The sequence below is a fragment of the Vitis vinifera genome, chromosome 1 (genome assembly GCF_030704535.1).
Source record: "Vitis vinifera cultivar Pinot Noir 40024 chromosome 1, ASM3070453v1".
Taxonomy (NCBI): Eukaryota; Viridiplantae; Streptophyta; class Magnoliopsida; order Vitales; family Vitaceae; genus Vitis; species Vitis vinifera.
Window position 1 is genome coordinate 12,007,501 of NC_081805.1, and position 23,590 is coordinate 12,031,090.

Consider the following 23,590-nt stretch of genomic DNA (forward strand, 5'->3'; position numbering starts at 1 on the left):
TTAGCATGTGGGATCATCAGTGGAGTGTCATACACGCCCTTAATGATTGGAGTTTTCCTCTGCATATACACTGATGAAGTTATTATTTCCATTTTTTTTTTTGGCGGATTGTTTTAAATCCACTATTATTGTGACAGCAATGGTTATGTGTTGAATTGCATTTATGCTACGCAATAGTACATTATTTCTATCTTAATCGTGTTTCATTAGTTAGTAATATTGTTAGGATCAGAACTTGGTGCCTGTGTCTAGTCTTTTGAGCCCAGAAATGTAAGGTTTGAGACCATGTGATGTAGTGACACTTCTATTGTTAAGGGAATGTCGGAAATTACTTTTACCCAATAGTAAGGTAAGAGGGTCATATTTATGGTGGAAGCTTAGTAGAAGTGCCCTACACTGGTTTGCTACTTGATTTAGGTATTCATCATAACTGAGACCTGTTGCACAACGCATATTGATGGTGGAATGGGCTGATTTGTATTTATATGCTTTTATACCCAAATCAAGTGAAGCAATATCTTGGCATGAGTTGTCTCAAATATCTGATGTTGCTTTGACGTGTTGCAATGCATATTACTGATGTGTGATGCGATAGAACATTTGGCTATCAAGTATGATTCTATTGCCCTTACAAAAATTAAATGGAAAATCAGTGACACTTGATGATGGATTTTTAGTTAATATCTTAATTATGAACTCTCTGGGGATAGTGACAACTATTTATATTCAAAATTCAATTTGTATTGTAATAAACTAACATGAAAGTGCTATCTTTTAATTTAACCAGTACACTATCTGCATTTATCTGTTTTAATATACATTTTCATTTTTCTTATCTTTCAATTTTTTATGCACAGTAAAGTTTAGGACTCAATCTCAGTTGCCTAGCAGCCTAAGTCATCCTGTGCACACCTGAGTCCTCATGTATCCCTATGTGAACAAATGCTCACCAATTATGAAATTTCATTCTGCGAAGAGTTAATATGTCCCAAGAATTAGGAAATGGTATGGATAATATGCTAAAACAAGTCTCTGTGATTTTGGGGATCTTGTGGAATCACGACATATACCTTCATTTTTATTGAGGAGTTGATTTTGTTAAGTGCTGAGGATAATTTACTAACTAAAGCTGTAGATAGTAAAGTGAGTGTCTTCAATTTCAGGAACTGTGTGGTTTCAGAACACATGTTTCCATTCATATCGAGTTGTTGATTTCATTAGTAAATTTGTAGGCAATCCTATTTTTATTATATATTTCCTGTTGTTGATAATGTAGAGGTTGATGAAGATGCTTTCAAATTTATTCATTAAAGTAATGAAAATGCTTTTATTGGCAGGAACTTAATCAGATGGTGAACATTCAAGCTTAAAACTTTCTTTGACTGAGCTAGGATTCCATGGGGGCTTGATCTTTCTCTCTTGGATTTCATTGATGGTTGAGTTAGGGTTGGGGCGTGTAGCCCTTGTTTTTTTTTCTTTACTGTTCTTTTTCCTCTTTGCCTTTTGTGCTCTATGTATGCTTTCTGTGTACTTGGTTTGTGCCCCCTTTTATTAGGTCTGCCCTTTTATATATTTTTCCTTGTCTATAATAAAAAGAAATCCATTAATTTTTCAAAAAATGCCATTTTAATGAATAGGACTTACAAGATGGTTTGACCCAATGCTTTTGTTTAATTCTGAAATGGCAATTTTTAAAGTTCATAGTTCTAAATCTTGGATTTTTTTTTTTTTTTTTTTGTTCATTTCAAACTGCTCAATTGGATTCAGTACTAGAATGTTAGATCTCACTTCCAGCTTTTCACAACTTCATTTCCAGTACTTAAAGTTTACAATACTACCATTTTTCTAGTCATTTTCAATAGAGTTTTATAAAACAATTCCCTTTCTAGGTTTTTTTGTTTCTTAAATGGGCCATTAGGAAATGAAGCTTGGCAGTAATATTGAATTTTTAAGATGATATATTGCTAAAATTGTGAAAACTTAATGTAGATGATATCGTACAATACATTTTTTAAACGTGGAATGATTTTAAGTGTATTTTACTAGACATATGATAAACAATATATATGATATGTGTGCATTTGACATTCTTTTAAATAGTTTTTAAGAGACATAAAGTTTTAACCTTTTTTTTGCCTTTATACTATTGTCTTTTTTTTTATAGACTATATTGTTGTATATAAATACATTATTGGTAATTTTTCTTTTCTTTTCTTTATAATGTTGTGCAGAAGGCATTTTAAAGTTAAAAAATTTAAACTTTAGAAACTCTGTTTGTTTGCTTTCCCTCCATCCATTATAAAATATTTTCCTTCCTTGTGGCAATTAAGTTTTGATGTAAATTTTACTCTATTTTTTCTCATGTTTTTAAATTAAAAATCTTTTTCTTCCTTTTGAGAAATGGGACCCATTGGTGGGGTTAATGATGAACTTGGTAGTTGGAGCTTCAAACATGCCATATAGGCATATATGTCCATACAAATATATTGATTGTTTGTACATGCTCATAATTCCTTTTCTTTTGTTTGAAATATTGGTCAGGAACTTGGAACTTTTGGATAATGGTAATGCATACACATGGCGCATTCTTGCGCATACATTTCTTTATTTTTTTCTTTTTAACTTCTAATATTTGAAACTTACCATAAATGCTAGCATTGACTAATATGATGCAGGATGCAGCTGACCGGATATGACATGTGATTAGAGAAATTTGAAAACAATACATGATATAATTACTAATTAACTACTGATGTAACTAACCATGATGCCCTTAGGTCTCAGCTTTTTACATAATATAACTAATGACTTTTTTTACTTCTTACTTCAATTTATGCCTGGCTGTAGCTATTCGGTTATTATTGAGAACTTCTGCTGCTGTCGATCTGTGGTTTCACAGCAGTGTTCTCTGGCAATGAACCAGAGGTTCAGACTTCAAGCCTCCCTGGTATTCAAGTAATGTATGATAGAGGGCAGATCCATATCAGCCAATTTTTACTTCGCTGGCTGTCTGGATAAATGCCTTTCTATTCACATGGATTCCCCTTCTGCATTATGAAAAGGGAAAAAAAGCAGTTATCGAGAACTTTTCTTGATTTATTTTGCTCCTTTCAAAGATTTATAGTTTCATGCACACCATCGATGCTCGCAAATTCCCTGGCTAATCAAGTTCATTGGCTCTTCCATGTACCAGATTGTCTGAATATCATGTAGACTTTTCATGGGTTTTTTGACATTTATAACACTCCATGTTTGGTGATTATTTGCTGCAAATAACTTTTAAATTTCATCATACTGTCTCTTTCACTCTCTTCTCTTTGTTCAGGATTTTGTTTTTGATATCCTAATTTTGAATCTTTTTTACCTGATGTTTTAACTTCGGTATGTTTCAGGAATGCTTACAATATGGTACTGCACAAATTTGGTGAGAAGTTGTACTCAGGGCTGGTTTCAACTATGACTTCACATCTCAAAGACATATCAAAGTTTATAGAGGCTGCTCAGGGAGGTTTGTTTCTGGAGGAGCTGAATAGAAAGTGGGCAGATCATAACAAGGCATTGCAAATGATACGAGACATACTAATGTACATGGACAGGACTTTCATACCAAGTACTCATAAAACCCCTGTTCATGAGCTTGGGCTGAATCTGTGGAGGGACAACATTATCCACTCCAGCAAAATCCAAACAAGGCTACTAAATACACTCCTTGAACTAGTACTCAGAGAACGTAATGGTGAAGTCATAAACCGTGGACTGATGAGGAATATAATTAAAATGCTAATGGATTTGGGTTCTTCTGTCTATCAGGAAGACTTTGAAAAGCCTTTCCTTGAGGTTTCAGCTGATTTCTACAGGGTTGAGTCTCAGAAGTTTATTGAGTGCTGTGATTGTGCAGACTACCTGAAGAAAGCTGAAAGACGGCTAAACGAAGAAATGGAAAGGGTATCCCAGTACTTGGATGCCAAGAGTGAAGTCAAGATCACTAATGTGGTGGAGAAGGAGATGATTGCAAACCACATGCTGAGGCTAGTTCATATGGAGAACTCAGGTTTGGTAAACATGCTTCTTGATGATAAATATGATGACCTAGGAAGAATGTACAACTTGTTCCGCCGGGTTCCAAATGGCCTTTCAACAATACGAGAGGTGATGACCTCTCATATCAGGGACACTGGTAAGCATCTTGTTACTGATCCTGAAAGGTTGAGGGATCCTGTAGAATTTGTTCAACGCCTCTTGGATGAAAAAGATAAGTACGATAGAATCATAGGCTCATCATTTAACAATGACAAAACATTCCAGAATGCTTTGACTTCCTCTTTTGAATACTTCATTAATTTGAACCCTCGTTCTCCTGAGTTCATTTCATTATTTGTGGATGACAAACTCCGCAAAGGCCTGAAGGGGGTTAGTGAGGAGGATGTGGAGATTATCCTTGATAAGGTGATGATGCTGTTCCGCTACTTGCAGGAGAAAGACGTATTTGAGAAGTATTATAAACAGCATTTGGCAAAACGACTCCTGTCTGGAAAAACTGTTTCTGATGATGCAGAGAGAAGTCTGATAGTTAAGCTCAAGACAGAGTGTGGGTACCAATTTACTTGCAAATTAGAAGGCATGTTTACCGACATGAAAACCTCTCAGGATACCATGCAAGGATTTAATTCAGCCCATGGTGCTGACTTAGGGGATGGCCCTACGCTGGCTGTCACCGTTTTGACAACAGGGTCTTGGCCTACTCAGCCCAGCATCACCTGCAACCTGCCTACTGAAATGTTGGCTCTCTGTGAGAAGTTCCGGTCATATTACCTTGGGACCCATACTGGTCGGAGATTGACCTGGCAAACTAACATGGGAACAGCTGATATAAAAGCAACTTTTGCTAAGGGCCAGAAGCATGAGCTACACGTGTCCACTTACCAAATGTGTGTTCTTATGCTGTTTAACAATGCTGATCGGCTAAGCTACAAGGAGATTGAGCAGGCAACAGAGATCCCTGCTTCAGATTTGAAGAGGTGCATGCAATCCATGGCTTGTGTAAAAGGTAAAAATGTTCTTCGGAAAGAGCCCATGAGCAAAGATATTGGTGAAGATGATGTATTTTTCGTTAATGACAAATTCACTAATAAACTCTATAAGGTGAAGATAGGAACTGTAGTTGCACAAAAGGAAACAGAGCCTGAAAAACAGGAAACCAGGCAAAGAGTAGAGGAGGATAGGAAGCCACAGATTGAGGCTGCCATAGTGAGGATCATGAAATCGAGGAGGGTACTGGATCATAACAATCTTATTGCTGAGGTGACAAAGCAGTTGCAGTCTCGGTTCCTGGCCAATCCTGTAGAAATTAAAAAACGGATCGAGTCCCTTATTGAACGTGATTTCTTGGAGAGAGACAATGTGGATAGGAAGTTGTACCGATACCTTGCCTGAAGAAACAGCTAGGAAGTTGTAATGATATCTTGCCTGATGAAGCAGCTTGAGCAGATTGTTCGGCTCTTGTTGGAAAGGTAGCTTTGACAACTGGTTTGTACCTTATTTGGTTAGTGAAAAATTGTTCTTTAATTTCTGCAAGCTCCAATTGGTTTCAATGAATCATATCCGTTTATTTCTGCTCCCTTTAGAGATGTTGGCTTCCCATCTGTTTGCTTTTCAGTAATTGCCTCACCTATAAGAACAAACTCTTCCAGTTAGAGCTACTGCCGAGGTTTACTTACCGGGCTTTGAAGCATTTTGATCCGGATGGCTAAGAGTTCAAGAAATCTTGATTGAAATGTGCAGCCCTTCAAAGGTTCTACCATTTTCTTTCTTTTTAAACGGTTAAGATTAAACATTGAGGATTATTTTTCATAGATTGTTCAAAGAAACCAGATACCAAAAGAGGACTCGTTTACAGTGAAATAGAATAAACCTTCCATTTTCATTGTTCTTGCATTCTCTTATATCCCAGTCGAATATTCGGGATTCTGAGAATTTCAATCCCGCATGATGCATCACAATCCTCCACCATTTGATACAATACCGCCTTTCTACCCCAACGCCCTGCTATATTTCCATACTTTCCCACAATGACTCACCCTCCCAGTGGCAATTATTTATCAAGTCCATCATTGAGAGGCTTCTAACTACAGATAGGCCCTAAATAGATTGATTTTGGGCTAGAGAACCCACCTACAATCTCGTTTAGGATACTGATACAATAATCCTAAGTTAATATGCATGAGATATAGTAATTGTGAGTTAATATATGACATATATGTGTCATATGAATCATCAATTTATTCTTTTTATTAATTTTTTTTTTCACATTTTTTATACTACTTATTTTATAAAACAAATAAATTGATTAAAAAAACTAAATTTGTAGTTCAAAAGAAAAGAAAAAAAACTAAGAAAATAAGTATAAAACACACCATAAATATATATATATATATATATATATATATATATATATATATATATATATATATATATATATATATATAATTTAATATACACAAATGGTTTTGTCATAATATATTAGTTTTTATATATAAATTATAAATATACAATTATGAGTATTACTAACAAAGAAATAAAAAATTACTTATTAAAGATAAATTGTAAAAGTATTTTCAAATAATATAAAACATGTGAGAGGTTTTATATATTTTTAATATAATTTTTAGTTTAAATAGATATTAAAAATTAAAAATATATATATTTATTTATTATTTATTTTACATATCAAATACAAGTAGAAGTATCTTATCCTACAGTCCTCTCCAACCAATCAAATATAGGTAGAAGATAAATGCGCAATGGGGGTCAAGAAGAGCATGGTTTTGATCACATCTTTTGAGCCTTTTTGGTGTTTTGTGCTAAGGTGCGAAGATGAGCAGGGCTTGAGAAATCAAGGCAATAGCAAGGGCTGGAGCCTGGAGGCATTTGGAACCTATCAAGCACAATTCGCTTGCCTGTGGTCACGATTATGCTGAAGGTGCAACCTCTTGCAAGTTGCAACAACCCAAGCGTACAACACAAACGACCTAGGGAGCACCTTAATGATCTCCCATGCCTGCTGCAATGGAGGTGACGTCACAGCTGAGGTGACCTCTGATAAGGGTATGCCACCCATGCCATATCACAACAAGACCATGACAATAACTCTTAAAGCGACCTTACTTGTAAAAGCTGATGAAAAAAGGCGTGTGACGAAAGAGAGGGAAGTAAAAGTATTGAGGAATCTATTACAGTTTTTGGCCACTTGAAAGTTATTATTGAAGAGACGACTTTGATAATTTTCATATCAATCACCATATATTGAAATAAAAAATTAGATTTATACTTAAAAATATCTTTTGAAAAAAATACTTTTGTAATTACTTTTCATAATATATATATATTATTCGACATAGATATTCTCATTTTAAAATAAACCTTCCATAAATCTTTCAATATAGAAAGTTATCTAAAAGACGTATTTTCTATAACTTTTCATATAGGAAGTTCTCTTTAAAATACAATTTCAATGTTTTCTTTTTTTTTTCTTTTCTTTTTTTTAAAGAAAATAATGGCTTTTTTTTTTTTTTTTTAATGAAGGTTGTCATTTTAAAAACCAACTTAGGTGTAAATTGATTTTTTTTATTAAAAATAAAATAGTAAATATTAAAATATAAATAATTTACATTAAAGTTGTTTTTAAAAACAAACTTTGTTGAAGACTTAATTATTTATAAATACTCAAATTTGATTAACGGGTGTTACTTTCTTAGACAATTTCCTTAAACATTGATTTTATTTTATTTTTATTAACATTGATCATTTTAAAATTATTTTTATTTAATTTTCCTATCAAGACATAATTTTTACTCAAGATATATAGTCTTTTTAATTAAAAGCATTACTTTAAAAGACAACTTTCTCATATATCAAAGTTATTTGTTCAAGAAAACTTTATTTTATCTTAAGTTTAGGTGATTTTTATTAAAGTATCATGTAAAGTGTTACTTCAAACAACTTCCTTATACATGGAAGTTGGTATCAACCAAATGCCAATTGAGTCGACACCTTCCAAAATATTAGTAATACTATTTTGTCCAAAATAAATCCAAAATAATAGTTTAGATTTTTATTCGTCCCTCATTAAAAAGATATGTACCCTTATTCACTTCAAAACAGTAATCTAGTACGTATCATCTCTTATTTATTTTTCTTTCACTTTGTGCTCGCTTGTAGTATGTGCTTAAGAACCCTTTTTATTTAGCCATTTGTTACATCCCTTAGTGGTCCACTATTACTCGGCTTGTCATTGATTTTTGAGCCATTTTATGGAGACCATTAGAGAGTTTTTGTAGATCCTGATATGACTTTTAGTGGCCCTTAGGTTTAGTCTAGTTTTGTTTATTTGTTCATTGGCCTTTTAAAAAGGCCATTTTGTCCTTTTGTGGGGGATTTTTCTTTTTTCTTTAGAGGTGAAAGCTCGTTCTGCATTTTGGGTGAGAAAGAGAGGTAGAGAAAATATTTTGGACTGAGAAAATAAAGGTTATGCTTAATTAAGAAAAACACCCAAAAGAGGGGGTGAATTGGGTTTTTTAAAAAAACTTTCTCAACACAACAAGTTCAAGCACAATATAAACAAAAATAAAGAGATAGAGTTAGAGAATTCAAACTCAGGTTTTATAGTGGTTCGACACTTCCTTACCTACATCCACTCTTCTCAATCTCCTAACCGAGTGAGGGTTCCACTAACTTGAAGCTTCAACCAAGCTTCCAATCTTCTTACACTTGGATTCCGGTTCCAATGGGTTCTTACACAATCTCTTCAAGATTCAAACCTCTTGAAGGCTTTAACACTTAGTTTTTACAAGAATGAATCCCTCAACCTAACTCAAAGATAGCTCAAATACAAAACAAAGCTAGGATGACTCACAAGGGTGCACTAAAGGATATGTAAGTGATGATTTAATGCACTATGAAAGAAATGAGAGCTTTTAGGCTAAGAACAGGTAGGTAGACAATTGATTGCAAGTGTTCTCTATGTAATAGATGAAGTGGAGCTCTCAATTTATAGGTTTCTAAGGTCGGGAGCCAAAAACAACAAAAGGTAGCCTCGACTAGTCGAGCGAGGGGTCGACCGGTTCACTAGCCATTGGAGCATTTAATGCTTTGGCAAGTTACCGTTGCCTCGACCGAAGGTCGACCGAATCTCGACTAGGAAGGGGTGAACCTCAACCGGGAAGAGAAAGCTACTAGATGAGAGAGAGTGTTTTTGGCACTCCTCGACCGGACCTCGACCGGACAAGAGTAACTGGTCGGCCGGTTCGTTAGAGCCTTAACAAGTTCAGCCTTTTGGCCCCAAAAACCTTTCTTTTTCAATTCCTTTCTTTTGTAACACTTAGGCAAGGTCTTTAAGTGAATTAATATGCCAATTTTAAAACGTTTTGCCTAAGGTACATTTGATCAAACTCGGGTTTAAATGAAATCGAAGTTTTAAAGGATAAACCGAGTTTTCTAAGATGCATGAAACAGTATGAAAATCCTTAGTGCACCTATGCATTCATTTTACATTTGTTTCCTATGATCAAAAGTCTTCCAAAAGTCTCAATCTTGTATCCATTTGGTCCTTTGATGAATTTTTGAATTTATACCTGAGATTCTTTACCATTCATATCAATTAGTCACTTAACCATGGTTTGTTATCATCAAAACCCGATTAGGATAACCCTTGGGCTAACAATCTCCCCATTTTTTATGATGACAAACCTCGATTATCTAGGAGAAAAAGAAATCTCACGCTCAAACCAATTATGGATCAATCAATTTGAAATTTATGAATTTAAAACCAAGATAATCAGGACATGCGAATTTTCAAGAGGAAACAATGCAAATCATGAAAATAGCATATCATATATAGTAAAGTCAAATGTACACGAAACAAAGCTAATCTATGATAATGACATGCATGTATAGGTCTCCTAGATCCTAAATATCTCTCCCCCTTTGGCAACATCAAAAGGAAATGAAGGGGGTCTCGATGAAATCAAGGCTGAAGAGGTGAAAACATGAAGTGGAGGTAAGCCATCATCTCTTCATGCTGACTCTCCTAGCGACTCTCAATGCGCTCAATACTTTGCTGGAGATGCTCAAATGCAGCCTACTACTAATCCATACGCTTCTCTATACGCTCAAATCTCTACTGTAGATGCTTAAACTTGGAGGTGAAGCCTGTTTGATACTGATCCATGCGATCCTCCATAGAACAGAATCGAGTATCACTGACTACTGCAAGCTCCTCCATACGAGTGCCAAGTGAACTGATCTGAGTAGATAAATCCATCTAAGACACATGATCAGGAGTGTGAGGTGCCTAAAATGGTATCTCTGTGTGAGGAAGCTCGGTAAATGATGGCTGAGAGGATGGTCCAGCTGTGTAAGTCGGCTCAGACATCATAGGCTTAAACAACATAGGCTTAGAGAATGTGGCCTCAAACTGAATACCCTCTGACTTGGGTGGAGAAGGAATATCAAGCTCGGGCCCTCTCTGCTCAAAGTCTCTCTGAGGGTCTAACCCACCCTCCATCTCTCTGATCTCGGCCTTTTCCTCTACTCCGGGATGCATTTGTCCCTGTCCCCAGGCCTGTGCCGGTGGTCGCTCAGCTCTCCTAATCCAGGAGCTATCGAGGGCCTTCTCAAACTTCATCTACCCCAGGGATTGCTCATTATAAGTGTCATAAATGGTAGGGGCCTCGAAGTCCGTCTCTCTGCTCGAATCAACCCCGACATCCTTGAATACTCTAGTAAGGAAGTGGTCGTAGGGGAGTACTCGGGTTGTGCTCTCGCATCATAATATCATGTGCATCATCATCAGATACCCCATGTGAATCCGTCTTCCCGTCATAATCGAGTCTATGAGAAATGCCTCAAGATACGAGACCTCATCTCGGTGTCCTTCTCGTGGCAATAAGATGGAGTAGATCATGTGATGAAGGACTCGGCTGATCATGGTCAAACTATGTGCCTATGGTTTGGCCATCCCCTGGGCGTCTGCAAGACCGCACATCTTCTAAATAGCCTCTCTAGGCTCGAAACCCGACACAGTGGGCCAAACCTTGGATTCATACACCCTGAGTCCAACTGAAGGGATGTCGAAAATGCGGCAAATGCTCTCCGGGCTCAACCTAATCTCAACACTTCTAATGGTGGAAGTGATCGATCCACTAAGTCCATATGTCACTCGTGAATAGAATGCATGCACCAGAGTCAAGAAAATTGGCTCGAAAATCGTCACTACTAGCAACCATCCCATCCGTCCAAAGAGTCCCTCAAACCTGAAATACTGAAGTTGGGAGAAATTGACACTTCTCCTTGGAACTACTTTCCTCTAAGCGAACTTTTACTTGTATCTCTGATAGTCCTCTACTAAACTGAAGAATGTCGTGTCATACCTCGCCTTTCAGCGAGCCTCCATCTGATCAGGCTGAGATGACTTGGCGGGGCGCTTGCCCTGTGCCCTAGAGGCTATTGTCTCCCTCCTAGGAGCCAACAAAATAACAGAAGAGAAAGAGACAAGGCTGGTAGAGAGAGAAGAGAACACAACCAAGAGAAAATGAACCCAGACAAAAGCCCTAAGTGCGCGAAAATGGAGCTGAAGCTGGCTGAGGCACACGGATAACAGAGAACTCGTCCCAAATCCGAAGCCCTAGGTCCCAAATCCAAAGCCCTAACCTCCAAAAATCAATTTGAAACCCTTAAAAAGCTGCAATGGTGTCAAAAATCACTTTTGGGCAGCTAAAACGACACAAACCTTGAAGAACCAGAGGAAACAAGTGAAAAAATGAGGCGCAGAAGGGATTTTTAAAATGACACCCTGATGAACCGATCGATCGGTTCCCTAACCAGTCAACCGCTTGGTCAATGGTCAACGCGATCAATGCTTTGATTTTTGTGCATTTTCTCGTCTCGTGATCCTCGCCCTACCATTTTCAGTTGAAATCCCCAATTTTTTATGTCCAATGCCAAGGGAATTTTGATTTTTGGTCCAAATTTGACCATTTTCCTAAGTGTATTTCTATATGATGCATATGATATGAAATTCATGCAATCATAATGTATATTCAACAAGAATTCATCAAGCAATCATTTGATCATAAAGAAATCACCCCTAATTGTCTTCTAATATCAACAAATTGTTCTTCACTTAGAGGTTTTGTAATATATCGACAAGTTGATATTTTGTGCTTACAAATTCAAGTGTAATGTCACCCTTTTGTGCATGGTCTCTAAGAAAATGGTTTCTAATCTCTATATGCTTAGTTCTAGAGTGTTACACGGGATTTTTTGAAATGTTTATGGCACTAGTGTTATCACATTTAATAGGAACATGCTCAAAAGACAAATTAAAATCACTAAGTGTTTGATTCATCCAAAGAATTTGTGCATAACACAAACCGGCTGCTATGTAAGAGTGTTGCACGGGTGTGGACCCCGCATTTCGACTCGCTCAATGCGTTTCCCACTCGATGGCGAGCTCGATTTTTATTTGAAAAAAATTGATTTTATTTGATTAAGAAAATGACTTGGAGTCGCCACTTATTTTTGTTTTATTTTTAAAGGGTAAACAAAATAAGAAAGAAAAACCCTAAGTGCGACTCCTTGTTTTGGAAAAGGTGGTCTGTGAAAAACCAGATCGGGTTCGGGGGTCAGGTTACTTGTCAGGAAGGTACGGTAAAGACCGTAGCACCCCTCTAAGTCCCTAAAGTCGGGTCTCTACTAATAGACTGAAACTGACGTGGCAATCAATGAGGAAATCGGCGGATACTCAAATCAAACTTGCACATATGAAAATAAGAGCATGCATAGAGAATAATCAAAATGAGAATGAGTGCGTACCTGGACCTCCAGTGACAAATGCGCTATCAGAAGCAGGATCAGTGAACAATGAATATGTACATATACTTATACGCATGTCAAGGAACAGAATAAATCAAACACGCATGACAAATAAATCAACCAAACGGTCAATCAGTCACGAGATCATATATGTGGGGCCCCCACCAAAGCCCGTTTATTTTAGCATGAATTAATTCCATAAATTTCATTATTCGGAATTATGGAATTAAATTTTCGTTTATTTTAAAACATTTTAGAAAACAAAAGAATTGTGAAAATTGTATGCCGAAAGGAAATATGGCAACAAAGATTTATTGGAAAAAGAGACTTTGGAACGTAAGAGGTTCTAAGGATGAAGGAGGAGAGTTGAAATTTATCTGAAAATCAAAATTTGAAGAATTATTTACAAAATGGAAATTGAAAAATTATTTTTGAGGAATGAGAGTGTGGGAAATTATTTTTTTTTTAAATAGATGAAAGGAGGAATTGAGAAGGACACATGGCCAAAGTAGTATGCCTGAAGGTGGCCACACGATACATGCCTTGGAGGTTTGACTGGATGCCAGAATAGTCACTGAACCAGGCCACGATGCTATGGGCCTTGCTTGCCCTTTAGATCCCATCTTCAACTATTACTGACTTGGCATGCCGAGCATAGACATTCTTACTCACAACCAACCGACATATTCTCATCCATCTTTTCACAACAAAAACTCAAAACTCTATGGCAAACTCTCTGAACAGCATGTTATCCAAGAAGCTTGAATCGTAGTGACTCTCCTTTGAATCTCTGTAGCCAGCTTTCTCATCCTTCTTCCTTTCTAACAGAGATTATTTTGGGTCTGAGTGGCACAAATGAGAATCCTTAGGCATATTGAAATTACCTTAACCCCAAAGCCTGAGCCTCTGTTCTCAGCAAGTCTTCAGTCTGGGTCTGTCCGTATTCGATTAGGTCGACTCCATCCTCTTTTGATTGTGCAAACATGATTGTGATGAGTGTGTTGGCGGCACCTTGATATTCCCATTTTGATGCTCTGATATAGAGAACGTCCAGATCAGCCCTTTCCTTGGCTACAGTTATTCTTCATGCAATGACACCTTTGAACTAGTTGAAAAACTCCACAAATATCTATCAATGCGCCACGTGACGTCTACCTTGGAGTTTCCACAATTGATTTGTCTCTTTGCTGTATCTTTTGAAGCAAGCGGATTCTTACCAAATCTAAATAGCCGGGATCACTTACATTTGGACCGGTGTTAATATTTCATAGCCTGCAGCTTCCTTTCACATAAATACCTTCCCATATTGATGTTACGATTTTTACAAACTAGAATAACAAGCTGCTCTGTGTCATAGACTACACTCGTCATCATATCTAACTAGTTCGCGCTGATCAAAGAGGTTTCTCACCATGCTCACAGCTTCATTGTGACGAAGGCAGCAAAGAAGAATCTCGTCACATGTGGCCAGTCAAGCTCTAGGCGCATCAAACATCTCCATGTCTTTTGTACTCCAGCTGTTACAGAAATAGTGATGAGAAAGCCACTAACAGCGCAGTGTAGATCGCCATTGACAGTACTCTACAGAATTATCTCCAAGACAAGCAGTCCCCGCAGCACCAATAATTCCTTCCTCTTCTCCTTCAAGATCGCTAGCATGCTTTCCTCTTCTCATTCATGTCTGCCTCGTGCCAAGCCCACTTATTGTCATCAAAACTAAGGGATGGATTTCTAAGGCATGGTGACATGGGTATGGTAACAGAGGGTGATAATTGGGGAGAGAGGTATAATTATGGGCATGCAAGGGCAAAGACATGCACGGACGAGTGGCCACGCACGTGGTGTAAGGAGAGAAGGGTGGAAAAGAATAGGTAAATGGGGTGTTGAGAAGTGGAGAAGAAAAGACAAGTGGGCCAGGAGAGTGCTCAAATGAGGAATAGGGTTGCCAGTTTTAACCCTCTTTGACTGGTGATAGCAGATTTGGAGTTCAAGTTGAGAGGGAAGGAATGTAGCCGAAACCCAATTTTTCCTCTTACCACTCGGCAACTTATACCCAGAATAATCCCCGTAACATCACTTCCACTGTATTCTCATAGGCCACTTCTTCGGCAATGGAATGAAAGCTCCCACTATACATGGCAATTTTAATCATTATAAACCACCCAATCGATTTTGGATGCCTTGTCTTCAATTGGTTTTCTGCAGGCTGCCTGACCGAGTTAGTCTCATGGGTGTTCATTAGATGAATATTCGATGGCACGGAAAATGTGAGCAGGTGTTGGGGTTGGTATGGGAAAGTTGGCATCAATGGTGATATGGCTGAGAGAGATGGACTTGATAAATGTGGAAGAAGGAATATGAACAGCACAGGAGAGTGTAGATAGGGAAAGCACGCATTGTAAGTAAGAAAGGAAGTCCAATCCTTGCAACCACAGGTGTCAAAATTGTTGCCACTGACCACCAGATTACTCCGAAACCTAATGCTAGCTTCCCACCAAGTTTATCTGCCCATATGCCTCCAAGAATCTGAGTGAGTAGATAGCCCCCAGAAAAAGGAAGACAGAATTAGACCAACTGTTGCATTGTTCCAGTTAAACTCCTGTGACATTGGAAGAATAGCAATGCTCATGTTCACACGGTCCATGAATTCCAAGTTGGACTGCCCACACAATGCATACTTTATAAATTTCATCTGCTTCACTCGATCCTGGAAAGAGAGGACAGAGAGTAAACAATTCAACCATGATAGCATCCACCATGAGCGACAGTCATCAGGAAGCTTCTCTAATTCCTCATAACTCATTTGCCCACTATGATCTCTTTGTAGCAAATAATGGTTCTCACAGCACGCCCAGTAATGGAGACGAGACTTTTGACTTCTGGCCAGGTGAGAATGACCTTCACTCTCTTGTCCCTCTGTATCTCTGCTTGCTTTCCCAAAGACTCCCAAGAAAAAATTATCATTCTCTGGTTCTTCTTTTCCTAGACTGATCTCCCCTGCTCGCAGGTCCTCTCTTGTTTCCCAAACCAACAGGAACCCCTCAAAATATCTACAAACCGGTCACAGAAGCACTCTTCCCATGATGCCCACTGCACACTATTCAATATAGAGGAGATCTATTACATAGGCTGAAAAATGGATCACCATGCATAAACCTATGCTGCCCTGGGGGATTCACAACAAACTTCATTTACTAACTTTTGAGCTCTGACTATTCTCTCTCGCAAGCTATCATCTCTGCTGCCTACAAGTCATGGGGCTTCCCAATAAGCTTCTTGTTTTAGAAACTTCCCCTGAGCTCCGATAGTATCGGCTTTAGAGGGTCATAACAGCGATTCAGCGACTTCTCAATCAGTTTGCCAAAAGATCTTGAGAATACGCTCCCATACAAGGATTCATGGCCAGTTTTGGGTCCTCCCTCTACCACAACTCGCGCATTGAACGGGATCCAGAAACAGGAGTGGCCTCGTCATGAAAAATGCATAAAACAGAGCATAGAAGAAAACAAGTAAAAAGGTCCTCAAAGAGGGCTTCACATCATGAGTTATCCGTGAACCTTCTCTGATTTAGGTGAGAAAAATAGCATCAAATGCAACTATGACCATTTTCACAAGAGGAGCAAAACATACTAAGATTAACAGTGGTAAACATGTAGGCAAGATTATGTTTCAACAAGCAATAAGTGGCCTTCATTATCCACCCCAAGCAAATCAGCAAATATTCAAATATCAACAAGAGACATAGGAGAGTAATAATCAACCAAAAAAAACAAACAATAAGCCTGTAGCAATCTTACCTGAGTGAACCTTTTTCCAGTAAGGTTCTGTTCAGCTTCAAATGCCTCAAAATCTCTGTCAAAAAAACCATGAAAAACCTCCCTCTACAGCTCGCTCTCTCAGCCAAAAGATTTCTCCTCCCTCAAGCTCAATCTCTCTCTGTTTTTCTCACCTTCTCTCCGTAACTCTCCCTCTCCAGCCAAACTCCGGGAAGGAAAACATCCTCCTCACCGCTCCTTTTTCATAAAAACACTCTGGTTCCCCTCAACTTCTCCTTTCTCTCCCAGGTATCTCCTCTTCTTTTCTCCTCTACCAAAAGCAGTCTGCCCTCGTTACTCCTGTTTGGTGTCTTCACTTAGCCAGAAAAACTTGCCCTTCAAGCTCTCTCTATCTCTCTAATGGAAACTACCTCTGGACTCCCTTGGTAATCCCCTCAGCAGCCCAGGTACCTTCCTCTTGCTTCTTCCAGCCATGGAAAAACGCCTCCCTCTCTCAACTCTCTAATGTTTTCCCCCTGCTCTCAAGTCCCCTGTCCCCAGCTTGCACTCACGGCCAGCAGATTTTCTCAGAATCACCTTTACAGGTGTCAACCCTTGATTGCTCCTCCAACTCCACTATTGTGATTCTCTAGCAGCTAGTCAAAATGTGACATGTGGCTTCCCCTAGATGGTGACACCTGGCTAAAAGCAAGCTGCAGAAAGTGAGCCTCTAATGGGGGTCTACAACGGGATTTTTTGAAATGTTTATGCCACTAGTGTTATCACATTTAATAGGAACATGCTTAAAAGACAAATTAAAATCACTAAGTGTTTGTTTCATCCAAAGAATTTGTGCATAACACAAACCAGTTGCTATGTATTCGGCTTCCACCGTTGATGAAGCTACTGAATTTTGCTTCTTACTATGCCATGAAACAAGTGAGTGTCCTAGGAAATGACAGGTACCACTGGTGTTTTTCCTTTCAACTTTACAACCAGCAAAGTCGGCATCCGGGAATCCAATTAATTCAAAGTTATCACCCTTAGGATACCATAGGCCTATGTCCATTGTCCCTTTCAAATATCTAAGAATTCGTTTTACAACACTTAAGTGAGATTCTTTAGGACAAGATTGAAATCTATCACACAAGCATACACTATACATGATGTCGGGTCTACTAGCGGTCAAATATAACAAAGAACCTATCATGCCTCTATACATAGTTGAGTCAATGGATTTATCTTTCTCATCCTTATCAAGCTTGATGGATGAGCTCATTGGAGTCTTCATTGTTTTGGCTTCTTCCATGTTGAACCTGTTGAGAAGATCGCTTATATACTTTGCCTGATTGATGAAGGTTCATTCCTTTAGTTGCTTGATTTGAAGTCCAAGGAAGAAGTTGAGTTCCCCCATCATGCTTATTTCGAACTCACTATGCATGCATTTAGAAAATTATTCACAAAGAGAGACATTAGTAGCTTCAAAGATGATATCATCAACATATATTTGCACTAAGAGCGTATCATTTTCTTTGGTCTTTATGAAAAGAGTTGTGTCAATTTTTCCCATTTTAAAACCTCTTTTCAAAAGAAATTTACTCAATCTTTCATACCATGCTCTAGGTGCTTGTTTCAAACCATAAAGTGTATTTTTAAGTTTAAAAACATGATTAGGAAAGTTAAAACTTTGAAAACCGGGTGGTTGTTCAACATATACTTCTTCATTTATAAAGTCATTTAAGAAAGTGCTTTTGACATCCATTTGATATAAAACAAAGTCTTTAAAACATGCAAAGACAAGTAGCATCCTAATGGCTTCCAATCTAGCTATGGGAGCAAATGTTTCTTCATAATCTATCCATTTTTCTTGATTAAAACCTTGGGCTACCAATCTTGCTTTATTTCTAATGATTATGCCATTTTCATCAATTTTATTTCTAAAGACCCATCTAGTTCCAATAACACTTTGATTTGAAGGTATTGGCACTAATTCCCATACTTCACTTCTTTCAAATTGATTAACTCTTCTTGCATAGCAATAATTCAATTTTCATCAACTAGAGCATCATTTATATTTTTAGGTTCAATTTAAGAGATAAAAGCAAGATTATTGTAAATATTTCTAAAAGATGATCTAGTTATTACCCCACTAGATGGATTACCTATAATTTGATCTTGTGGGTGGTTGATGACAAACTTCCAATCTTTAGAAAGGTCTTAGCTTGATTCACCTTGCACTTGTTGAGGAGGGAGTAGTGCCAATGGTGTTTCTTCTTTCTTGGGATCCTCTCCAATTTCTTCTTTTTGCCTTCTATCTTCAATTTTTAATTTTCCCATGGAGGTCTCCAAGCCTAAATCATCACCAAAACTCTCTCTTTCTTAGAGAGAATTGTTAGATTCATAAAAAATAACATGGATGGACTCCTCTACAACCATGGTTCTTTTGCTAAAAACTCTAAAGGCTTTACTTGAAGTTGAGTAACCAAGAAAAATTACAACATCCGATTTTGCATCAAATTTTCCAAGATTGTCTTTGGTGTTTAATATAAAACATTTGCACCCAAAGACTTTGAAATAGCTAATGTTGGGTTTCTTGTTTTTCCAAAGCTCATAGGGAGTTTTCTTAAGAATAGGCCTCAATAATATTCTATTTCAAACTTAACAAGAGGTGTTAACCGCTTCAGCCTAAAAATATTTTGGTAAATTGTTTTCATTTAGCATGGTTTTAGCCATTTCTTGAAGAGTTCTATTTTTCCTTTCAACTACCTCATTTTGTTGAGGAGTTCTAGGAGCTGAAAAATTGTGGTTAATACCATGCTCATTGCAATAGTCTTCAAAATCAATATTTTCAAATTCTCTCCCATGATCACTTCTTATACAAGTAATTGTAAAACCTTTTTCATTTTGAGCCTTGTTACAAAACTTTGAAAACTCATAAAATGCTTCATTCTTTTGACTTAAAAACAAGACCCAAGTGTATCTAGAGAAGTCATCCACAATAACATATGCATAAGATTTTTCTCCAAGACTTGGTGTCCTAGAGAGACCAAATAAATCCATATGCAACAACTCAAGAGGCCTAGTTGTTGAAATGAAATTTATGTTTTTAAAAGAATTTTTTATTTTCTTTCCCATTTGACAAGCTTCATAAACTTTGTCTTTTTGAAAATTTATTTTGGGAAGGCCTCTAACAAGTTCGTCTTTGTTGAGTTGGGAAATGAGGTCCATGTTAGCATGTCCCAACCTTCTATGCCACAACCAACTTTGATCATGCATGCTTGAAAAGCATCTATCACGGCCATCATATTTTGAAATATTTATAGTATAAACATTATCACATCTATGGCCCATGAAGATGGTTTTATCATTTTGAATATCTTTGATGATGCAATGAGATGCTTCAAAAATGACTTTAAAACCTTTATCACAAAGTTGATTAATGCTTAAAAGATTATGTTTTAAACCATCCACTAATAAAACACTTTCAATAAGAGAGGATGTGTCATTACCAATGTTGCCTTGACCAATGATCCTTCATTTTGCATTCTCTCCAAAGGCAACGTATCCTCCCTTTCTCTTTGTAAGGAAAACAAACTTGGATTCATTCCCAGTCATGTGTCTTGAGCATCCACCATCCAAGAACCACTTATCCTTCTTTGAACCCTACAAAATAAAATTCAAGTCGATTTAGGTACCCATATCTTTTTGGGTCCTTGAGGGTTAGTGACCTTGGATTTCTCAATCCAAACCTTTTTAACTTTAACATTTGAATTCTTTTGAGAACCATTTCTTAAGGGACATGTGCTACTAATATGTCATCCTCTTCCACAAAAGTTGTAAGTAGTAGAAGGACTTGCACTTGAGGATTCTTTTACAAAATAGTTTTAAAATACTTTTGATTTTTTGAGGATTTGAATCCTAGCCCTTGTTTGTCAAAATCACATTTTTGGCTAGCTAAGGTCATTTCAAAATATTTTTGTCCACAAGAAAAAATTGAAAGAGAGAAAGTTAACCATTCATTTTTCTTTTTCAAAATTTCATTTTCACTTCTCAAAATCTCATTTTCTTTTTCAAGATGAGTTTTAGATATTTCAATAATTGAAAATTTTTCTTTCACTTCTTCAAGTTCTTTTTCTAGTTCTTGAATTTTCTTTTTAAGAGAATTAATTTTCAAACTAAGTTTTTCAAAATCCTCATATAATTCTTCAAAAACATCATGCATACCTTCATCACTAAAGTTAGAATTTACCTCATCAAGATCATCTATTGCCATGAAGCACATGTTTGCCACTTCTTTCTCATTTTCTTCTTCAGAAGATTCTTCACTTTCACTCCAAGTGGCCATCATTGCCTTTTTCATTCTTCTCTTGGCTTCACTTTTGTAGAAAGGACAATCATATTTGATGTGTCTTGGTTTTTTGCATTTGAAACACACCAAATCTTTTTTCCCTTCCCATTTCTCCTTGTCACCATGAGATGAGGATTCATTTCTAGAAAGGTCTTTTCTAGAGGTGAACTTTCTTCCTCTAAACCTTTCACTCCTCATGTATTTGTTAAGCTTTCTTATGATGAGGGCTAAATCATCATCTTCTTCACTTAGTTTTTCTTCTTCAACATCTTCTTCTTCCTTGGTTATAGCTTTGAGAGCTATGCTCTTCTTCTTTTTGTCTTCACTCTCTTGTAACTTCTTTGCCAAGTTAATCTCATATGTCATCAATGACCCTATGAGCTCTTCCATAAGTAGCTTAGTCAAGTCTTTTACTTCTTGAATTGCGGTGACCTTAGTATGCCACTTTGATGGGAGTGACCTCAATATCTTCATCACCTTCTCGGATTCCTTATAGGTTTTTCCCAAAACTTCAAGACCATTGACAATGTCGGTGAACCTAGTAATCATCTCAACAATAGTCTCATTTTCTTTCATTGAAAACAATTCATAGTTATGAACAAGTAAATTAATTTTTGACTCTTTCACTTGATTTGTTCCTTCATGAGTTATCTCAAGTAATCTCCAAATTTCTTTGGTTGATTTGCATTGACATATTCTATTATATTCATTTCTATCCATAGCACATTGCAAAGTAAAAACAGCCTTAGCATTTAATTGAAAATTTCTTCTATCAAGCTCATTCTATTCTTGCTTGGGTTCTGGAACCAAGACTCCATCAACTAGTTTAGTAGGAAAAGTTGGGCCATCTTCAATGACGTCCCATACGTCTAAATCGGTTGATTGTAAATACCAATTCACACTAGTTTTCCAATAGGGATAGTCGGTTCCCATAAAAAATGGAGCTCTATGTTTTTTAAAATTTTCAGTTTGAGATGAGCTTGATGGTATAGTCATTTCCTCTTAGACGATTAAGTCTTAAGCAAGAAGTCTAGCTCTGATACCAATTGAGAAAATAAAGGTTATGCTTAATTAAGAAAAACACCCTAAAGGAGAGGGGGGTGAATTGGGTTCTTTAAAAAAACTTTTTCAATACAACAAGTTCAAACACAATATAAACAAAAATAAAGAGATAGAGTTAGAGAATTCAAACTCGGGTTTTATAGTGGTTCGACACTTCCTTGCCTACGTCCACTCTCCTCAATCTCCTAACCGATTGAGGGTTCCACTAACTTGAAGTTTCAACCAAGCTTCCAATCTTCTTACATTTGGATTTCGGTTCCAATGGGCTCTTACACAATCTCTTCAAGATTCAAACCTCTTGAAGGCTTTAACACTTAGTTTTTACAAGAATAAATCCCTCAACCTAGCTCAAAGATAGCTCAAATACAAAACAAAGCTAGGATGACTCACAAGGGTGTACTAAAGGATATAGAAGTGATGATTTAATACACTAAGAAAGAAATGAGAGCTTTTAGGCCAAGAACAGGTAGATAGACAATTGATTGCAAGTGTTCTCTATGTAATAAATGAAGTGGAGCTCTCAATTTATAAGTTTCTAAACTCAAGAACCAATAACAGCAAAAGGTAGCCTCGATCGGTCGAGTTAGGGGTTGACTAGTTCACTAGCTGTTAGAGCATTTAATGCTTTGACAGGTTACCATTACCTCGATCGGAGGTCAACCGAAGCTCGACCAGACAAGGGTAACTTGTCGATAGCCAGTTGGCCAAAGCCTGGATCGGTTCAGCCTTTTGGCCCCAAAAACCTATCTTTTTCAATTTTTTTCTTTTCTAACACTTAGGCAAGGTCTTTAGGTGAATTAATATGTCAATTTTAAAATATTTTTCCTAAGGTACATTTGATAAAACTCAGGTTTTAATGAAATCAAAGTTTTAAAGGATAAACAAAGTTTTCTAAGATGCATGAAACAGTATGAAAATCTTTAGTGCACCCATGCATTCATCTTTCATTTGTTTTCTATGATCAAAAGTCTTCTAAAAGTCTCGATCTTGTATCAATTTGGTCCTTTGATGAATTTCCGAATTTATACCTGAGATTTTTTACCATTCAAATCAATTAGTCACTTAACCATGGTTTGTTATCATCAAAACTCGATAAAGAAAACCCTTGGGCTAACCTAAACATTGGGAATTTCTTAATTAAAGAAAGAAAGCTTGGGGAGGAAGAAAAAAAAAAGGAGGAGGAGGGAGGGGGGAGTGGAGAATGAGATAACTTGATAGGTTTTTCGACAAGGAGAAGAAAAGAGCAAAAAACCAGAGAAAGGGAATAGGGTATTGGTTAACACAACTCTCTGAGGTAAGCTCTTCACTATTAGCCATATTTGGTTCTACTTTTCTTTCTCTTTTGCCTGTCATTATTGAAAGTTGCTTATTGGTTTGGGTGTGGATATCAAAGGTCACATGTTTGATTTTTTTGATTTTTAAGTTGTTTGTAGACTTGTTGTTTGGTTCATTTATTGTTTTCTTGGTTTTGTTTAAGAATGAATCTAAATCTATTTTGTCCCTATTGTTGGCATTTCAAAATCTTGTTTTAGTTTTGGTTTTAAAGCTCTTTAGT

The 23,590-nt window shown here is 37.0% G+C and overlaps 1 protein-coding gene across 1 annotated transcript in view; it reads left to right on the plus strand.

Annotated features, from left to right (window-relative positions):
• Window positions 1-5,618, plus strand: part of LOC100265464 (cullin-3A) — a 6,549-nt gene extending 931 nt beyond the window's left edge. Inside the window, exon 2 of the mRNA XM_002275215.5 lies at window positions 3,393-5,618. Coding sequence (XP_002275251.1) covers window positions 3,393-5,433 — 2,041 coding nt within the window. The 3' untranslated portion in view covers window positions 5,434-5,618. The remainder of the gene's footprint in view (window positions 1-3,392) is intronic.
• Window positions 5,619-23,590: the final 17,972 nt, after the last annotated feature.